The sequence below is a fragment of the Festucalex cinctus genome, chromosome 1, assembly GCF_051991245.1.
Source record: "Festucalex cinctus isolate MCC-2025b chromosome 1, RoL_Fcin_1.0, whole genome shotgun sequence".
Classification (NCBI taxonomy): Eukaryota; Metazoa; Chordata; class Actinopteri; order Syngnathiformes; family Syngnathidae; genus Festucalex; species Festucalex cinctus.
Window position 1 is genome coordinate 61872076 of NC_135411.1, and position 8254 is coordinate 61880329.

The window sequence follows — 8254 nt, forward strand, 5'->3', positions numbered from 1 at the left end:
AGCATGGTTTTTAACAACATTCTTTTCTGTGTTGTGTCAAATGCAGAAAACAAAGGGCCGCAGACATACATGTTTTTGAGGTTTCCTTCCTTCAACACACCTGATTCAAAGGATCGACTTGTCAGCTCATGGTCGTATGCCTCTTATGCTGCCCAAAGGCTAACATTCGTGAGCTAAGATTTGAACCCTAAACCTCAGAACTACACTGTAGTGTGCTAGACCTCCACCACTAGACCACCATGTGATTCGTCACCTATGGTGAGAAGCATAGTGAAAGAACTTAAGCAAGGAATGAAAAACTCGGTGAAGCTATCAGAATCATAAAAGTAGAATGCAATGTAAGACTCTAATTGTCATAAAAGTGTGAAAAGGAGTCCTTGCTGTAAATAAAAAGAAAAAAATGTAATTCAGTATTCACAAATCAAGAAAAAAGTTAGCCATTGTAGAATAGAATTTAAAACGTAAAAACACTTAATTGAATTTCCTAACAAGTGACATGCTGGTTGGTCACTAGAATGCCAGGGCACATACTGACAACAATTCATACTCACTCACCTATGGACAAGTATCAGTGTTCCATGAACCTGATGCGCTTGTTTTTAGAATATAAAAACCCATAAACAAGGACTGTAAGAAAGTCAAAATCTGTGCCTATTTTTTAACCCATATCCTCAAAACTCCCAGGTACACATGCTAACCACTTTGCTGCGATTTCCAAATATAATCAAGTAAAGTTGATAAATTATTTGCAGGGCAAACTTAAACTTAGAAACCGATAAGATGTGGTAACTCACACATGTAGAACATTGTTGACTTGTCACATCAGTGTACAGACTACAGTACACAATGAACTGTATAGTAGCATGTTTGTTTTTGTACTGTACAGGTTTTTTTTCTCCTGACAAATGCCAATTGACGCCCCTGCTAATGGGCCAACCAGGATAGATGCAGCCAGTGCAGCCAACAAAAAATCAAATCTATTTATTATTAAATACCAGTCGTGTATTATTGGTAAATCTTAGACCAAACACGTGAGCAGAGAGCTCATTTTGTGAATAACTACTTGTGTAAACAAGTTTAGCCACGACTACATATTGTGACGTCCTGTACGTGATGACGTCATTGACTACGCTGTCAAACCCGAAACAGCAAGGTGGATTCAGGACAAACGTTTTTCTTCAAAAGACAGGTAAATTAATCTAAAGCACAAGTTACTACATATTTTACTTATCTGTCTAACAGCTAGGCATGCAATGAAACAGACCCTGGCTCTCTTGACACCAAATGTACGAGCTAGCATTGTTAGCTAATAACAACATACAGTACAGTATTTTAGCAAAGTTAGCCGAGCTGATTTGTTGTTAATCCATTACTCATTGAATACTCAAGTTAACACTAACAATATCATTTGAATGGCACCTGGCTGCACCAGTCTTGTAACAAATATTTAACACTTTGCCCTGATCGACCAAGCTAAAGTTGTGTAAACACACAGTCAAGGTTATGGCACTGCATGTGCACCTTCACTTTACTGTTGACGTTCTTTTGCCTATTTATTTAAGATGTTATAGACGAACTGTTTCCACTTCATAGACAATTGAATCGCTGTCATGGCATTGAGGAACGTGTGTCGCCTCTTGGCTCAACCTCAGAGATGTGCCCACCTTGCTTTCGCTCGAGCTCAGGGGACTGCAGCACCTGTTAGGCGGGGTAAGTCATCGAAAAAAGAAAAAAAAATCAGTGTCATTCATTTTGATTTATATATACATGCAAGCATGTATTTGAAATTGGTACAATGAATTAATGGTATGGAATAGCTCAAGTCAGATGGGAACAACAAGCATGCACTTTCACCAGCCTATTACAGGGTACTGCAATTATCAGTCACACTCAAATTTACGGACAACTTAGTTACTTAACATGTTCCGTTATTAAACTTAGAATTATGCCAATTGTCCAAGTACGTCTGAGTCCCTGCAAAATTAAGTATTTGGCATGAAATGGCAAAAGTCACTAAATGGTAGCTGTCATATTATTGTGAAACTCTGAAATAGTCAATTGTCCAAATACATTTTGGCCATAACTACATAACAGTCATTAAAAAAAAATTTTTTTTAAATGCTACAGAGCTTTCTTTCTCGACAACCGTCATACTAATTACTTTTTTTGGTTGACCCCCCAAAGATACAGAGAAGATTGAGAAGACTAAAGCAAGTATGTGCCAACCATTTTGGATTATTGTTTTAAAAAATTATCTTTTAAAAATTGAAGATTGACTCCAGTGTGGTCCTATTTCAAATGCCCACAGCAAAAGTCCAGTTCAACTGGCGTGATGCTCTGGACCTGGAGGGCCTGCTGACAGAGGAAGAGGTCATGATCAGAGACTCTTTTCGAACCTACTGCCAAGACAAACTAATGCCACGCATCATTTTAGCAAACAGAAATGAAGGTAAGAGGCATGCACTATGTGGTCCTTGACATGACAATATGCAATGGAATATAAATCTTTTGCCATTCAAAACACACAACTTGTGTTATTTTCTTTCAGTGTTCCACAGAGAAATTGTGTCCGAGATGGGAGAGCTGGGTGTCTTGGGTCCAACCATTAAAGGTCAGTGTCAACACACAGTTGACTTAATAATCCCCTTATATGGATGTGACCATGACAGACCCACACACTTGCTTTGGGGGCAGCCATTTTAAAACCAGAAAATGTTGCCTGACACGAGCTATCTGATTTGATTACATTTGAATCTGTTAAATCAGCATGATTGGTCTTTCATGCAAGGTTACGGCTGTGCGGGGACAAGCTACGTTGCCTACGGTTTGATTGCCCGAGAAGTGGAAAGCGTGGACAGCGGCTACCGTTCGGTCATGAGTGTGCAGTCGTCGCTGGTCATGCATCCCATCAATGCGTATGGCACCGAGGAGCAGAAGCAGAAGTACTTGCCCAAGTTGGGTAAGAACAAGTGGAGTAATGGCAACAATCAGCTATCATATGAAGAATTATTGCTATCTGTTTAGCTCGTGGAGAGATCCTCGGTTGCTTTGGCTTGACCGAGCCAAACCACGGCAGTGACCCAGGCAGCATGGAGACCAGAGCAAAGTACAACCCGTCCAGCCGCACCTACTCCCTCACAGGCTCCAAGACGTGGTGAGTGCGACCACTGGTGAGATTTTTGTACCCGTAACACAGTAGCGTCTCAAATCACACCTCACTCTTGTGGCCTCAATTATAAAGCAACGTCATAAATAGGTTGCTGGTGACAGCAAGAGTTACATCTGAAAAATATTGTTACAGCATAAAAACAGCCTTGACATTGCACTTTGAATTGCCACTGTTACGGAGGCATTCACTTTATTTTGTAAAGATCTCAATTACATCATATTGAGAGCAGTTTCAATTTTTTTTTTTAAATAACTTTTACCTACCTACAAGAGAAGGGATTGAGGGTTCCTTACTGCAGATGCATAAATGCTTTAAATATTTACGTTTTGACAGACTGTGCAGATGTACCTAATGTTGTATATACAGGACTGTCTCAGAAAAATAGAATATTGTGATAAAGTCCTTTATTTTCTGTAATGCAATTTAAATAAGCAAAAATGTCATACATTCTGGATTCATTGCAAATCAACTGAAATAGTGCAAGCCTTTTGTTGTTTTAATATTGCTGATTATGGCATTTTTTTTTTTTTTTTACTTGGTCTGAGGAAATATTCTAATATTTTGAGATAGGATATTTGCGTTTTCTTAAGCTGTATGCCATAATCAGCAATATTAAAATAATAAAAGGCTTGCAATATTTCAGTTGATTTGTGATGAATCCAGAATATATGACATTTTTGCTTATTTGCATTACAGAAAATAAAGAACTTTACTCAACTCAACTTTATATATAAAGCGCTTTAAGAACAGGCATTGCTGTATACAAAGTGCTGTACATACATACATAAATATCAGTTTTGCAGTAAAGAACTTTATCACAATATTCACATTTTCTCAGACAGTCCTGTATGTGACAGTGCATTGCACCACCTCAACAACAGTAAGAACATGTGAAAAATACTTTTTGATTACATGACATAAACTGTCATGAATACATAATTGCTTCAGTTGCACGTGTACACATTAACTTGTGCCATCAAGGCAGGTTTACAGTTTCGTAAACTATTAACCATTTAAGACCATCTGAGATCTTATATGTCGATGGATGAAAAAGTAGAGATATTCATCTAGTTGTCAACATTTAAGTATTTAAGTAGATTTTTCAGGTATCGCTATTGGAGTATTTTTTGATGACTATAATGAATCACTCCCTACATCTGAAAACATGTCCGTAGTTTTTGCTCCTTAATTTGCCAAAAAGGTTGGTTACTTTTTTCAACCACAGTGGATACACGGCATAAAACGCGTAAATAGCTGAGGGGGAGGGTCTCGAGTCACATGACTGCTTGCTTGGCTAAAAGACTCGTCTTGACTTTGATTCATTCATCAAGAGGCTTGAATTGATATTGACTGTTTTACTTGTTTTACACAAGTATCTGCACTTGTACTTAAGTATAGTTTGAATAACTTTGCCACCTGTGGTTATCATTTATCACCTCTTGAATTTTTTAACTCGTGCAAAGTCAAAACTTTGGTGTAATGTTACACAATATCCACAAGGTGGCAGTTCTTACACTTGAATTAGTGGATGAAACTCACTGGAAACGTTGCATGCAAGGATGATGATGATCTGGCATACATTAACATTGCACATTCAATTTTTAATATTTTTACAAAAGTAGGTGGAAAATATACATATTGAAGTCTCCACATTCCCCCCAAAAATGCATGTTAGGTTAACTTGCTCTAAATTGTATATAGGTGTGAATACGACTCTGATTGGTGGGATAGGCTCCAGGTCTCTGGCGACACTGAGAACTATACAAAAAGCAATGATGGATACTTGCACTTCATTATTTTAACTGGTGGCTTGCTTATTTAATAGTGTTGTTCCGATACCATGAAATGTGCTATACAAATAAACTTGCCTTGCCTTGCCTTTGCAGTATCGGCCGATACCGATACCTAAGTTTTTTTTTTTTTTTTTTTTTTTTTTCCCTCAACATGAAAAAGCTGTCCTGCCATTGGTTCAGAGCATTCAAGGGCCAATAGGATATCTTAGATCGTCATGCAGTGAACATGTCACCTATCAGTGAATGTCGTGCACCAGCAAGACACAAGATGCTGCATCCAAAATCCTATATTAGTGTTGGAATTAATGGTATCGGCATGTTACTTGTGAGTAGTCACCGATACCTCTGTTTTAATGCAGTATCGGCACCTCTGCCGATACCAGTATCGGTATCGGAACATCACTAGTATTTAACAAGCCTCATTGTAAGATATGTTTTGAAAAGTCTACCTTCACAAAGCGACAGATGGAAGTCATTGTTTAATTCAAAGTCGCTCCCATCTACAGGATCACCAACTCGCCAGTGGCGGACATCGCGGTGGTGTGGGCCAAATGTGACGACGGGAAGATTCGCGGCTTCATCCTGGAGCGGGGCATGAAAGGCTTGTCCACCCCCACGATTGAGGGAAAGTTCTCCCTGAGAGCGTCGGCCACTGGCATGATCGTCATGGATGAGGTGGAGGTTCCCGAGGAGAACCTGCTTCCCAACGTGTCTGGCCTCAAGGTGAGTGCAGGGAGGGAGACCTTTCTTGTTGGTGCATTTTGAAAACAAGCCTGCCAAGTAGGGACATTCACAAATTCTGACATGTCATGCCAGTATGTTACATTGCTATATGCTTCCAGGGCCCATTTGGCTGCTTGAACAACGCTCGTTACGGCATCGCGTGGGGAGCTCTGGGCGCCGCGGAGTTCTGCTTCCATGCAGCTCGTCAGTACACACTAGACAGGTGAGAGGAGTCATTCCTATGTCTCACTCTGTTTGGGAGTTAAGGTGATGCGCTAACGCTGTGCTCTCTAAACCAGGATCCAGTTTGGAGTGCCGCTCGCACGGAATCAGCTCATGCAGAAAAAGATGGCTGACATGTTGACGGAGATCACCATTGGCTTGCAGTCATGTCTGCAGCTGGGGAGACTCATCGATGAGAAAAAGTAAATCATGTCCGAGAAGTGGTCACCAAAGTGATGTTGTGAGAAACCGAGCATGTTGGTTTGTGATCAGAGCAGCCCCTGAGATGATCTCCATGCTGAAGAGGAACAGCTGCGGTAAAGCCCTGGACATTGCCAGACAGGCCAGAGACATGCTGGGAGGGAACGGCATCGCAGACGAGTACCACATCATCCGCCACGTCATGAACCTAGAGGCCGTCAACACATATGAAGGTGAAGGGTCACGGAATCCATGAACAGATGCACGTTTGGACTTTTTTTTTTTTTTTTTTTTTCAAGATTTCCTATTTAACTCATTTGCTCCCCAAAACGTAGAAATATGTTCTATTTTAAATGTTTAAATGTCCTAAAGACGTATTTATACGTTTTTTTATGCTAGAGCATACAGAAGGCTTTGATGCAGCCTCTGAACTGCAGAAAACGGGTGAAACAATGGTAGTAATTACAAAAACGACCAGCAGGTGGCAGCAGAGTATAAGAGATCAACCATGGCCATATTGAAAACAAGCTGATTTCCCCACAGTTCTACATAGATTTGTGAATATTGATGAAACTATATTCTAATGCTAACTGCTGCAAAATGGAAATGGATAGAAATATACTTTTTTTTTTCCTGATGAAAGAAGAGACTCAAATCTTTCTTTTGGTAGGTTCCATGTTTTTATAGCTATAGAACACAATATTCTGTGGGCCTGGCAAAATCAGTCCAAATCCAGTAAAATTGCCGGGAGCGAAGGGGGTTGCTTCAGTGAAAATGGCTGCGAGTGAATAAGTTAATTTTAAACAAAATAAGCCAAACAAAAAAGCTTCAGCTTGTGAAATGTCCAAGAGATGAAACCTGTTACTCCTGTTCTCCCCACCCTCAGGTACGCATGATATCCATGCATTGATCCTTGGCAGAGCAATCACCGGGCTGCAGTCCTTCACTGTGAACAAATAGACCCAAGTTCTTGCTGCTGCTTTCAACCAACTGGAGTCTGCTGTCAGAAATGACACTTAACTGTACATGTCACATCTGTAATATGGCTAGAGAGAGAAATATTTTTGTAATTTGAAAGCTTGTCTTCACTTTGTATTTTCTTTCATCAAAATTACAGAATGAGGAAGTTTGGAAGTGAAAATTAGATTTGTTGTTGGTTACTGCTTCAGCTCTCAACTTTTGAAGTTGACCCGAGACGAATGGTTCTCCCAGACATGACTTATGAGGCTGCAGCACTTTACTGGTTCTCATCCTGAGAGGATCATGAGTTTGCATGATTTAATAAAGGTGAAGTTTGCATCAGCGCTTTTGAATAAAAAGTATGTAATAACTCAGTTGTCAGATGTGTTCTTGGGTATGTGAATTCAATTTGGAGCGTGGTAAAAGATCCCAAATCTGAAAAAATGATCTCTGCCAAGGTAGTTGTTTGTTTTTTCCGTGTACACCATCTTCCACCAACATTCCAAAAACCTGCTTCTTCAGATTAAAGATTCAAAATTGTCCATAGGTGTGAGTGTAACATGTTTATGTGTCTGATTGGCTGGCGACCAGTGCAGGATGTAGCCCCGCCTTGCTGGGATTGACTCCAGTACAGTAGTGTTAATTTTGTTGACGAAAACTAAAAAATATTTTCGTCAACACACATTTTTCACCAGACAAAAACTAGACTGGACTAAAACCTTCATTAATAAACAATAAATGAGAGTAAATCAGTATGCATTTTCATTGCCTAATAAAGACAAGATGAAAATTTAGCTCAATAAAGCCTAGACTAAAATATATGGACATTTTAGTTTAGACGAAAATTACGATTTTGTAAAATCCTGCCTATGATAATCTGTCACTAACACAGTGACACACACACCCTTTCAAATCTGCAGCGATCGAGTGCAACATTAATGCAACAGCTATAGGCTAACGTTCAATGTTAATCCAACTGCTAACTAATGCTATCTGATTTACTAGCTTGTAGCATGGAGTCATAATAGCCACTATACTTGGTGATATACTGTAATTGTGTTTGACGTTGTTTTAAATCAAAAAGATGGGAACATTTTACATTAAGTTGTTTATTACTGTAGATGGAAATATTCAATATCTGATGACAAATATGTGAAAGGGTAATATGATTGTTCTGACTAAAATT

At 39.4% G+C, this 8254-nt stretch overlaps 1 protein-coding gene across 1 annotated transcript; it reads left to right on the forward strand.

Moving 5' to 3' along the window:
- Positions 1–1076: 1076 nt before the first annotated feature.
- gcdhb (glutaryl-CoA dehydrogenase b) lies at positions 1077–7442 on the forward strand. The gene is made up of 12 exons (XM_077503241.1): positions 1077–1189; positions 1594–1710; positions 2185–2214; positions 2309–2449; positions 2549–2611; positions 2789–2959; positions 3025–3154; positions 5469–5685; positions 5805–5908; positions 5985–6110; positions 6181–6341; positions 6995–7442. Exons 2-12 carry the CDS (start codon positions 1611–1613, stop codon positions 7066–7068), a joined length of 1317 nt encoding a protein of 438 aa, XP_077359367.1. The 5' UTR covers positions 1077–1189; positions 1594–1610; the 3' UTR covers positions 7069–7442.
- The last annotated feature ends 812 nt before the right edge of the window (positions 7443–8254 follow it).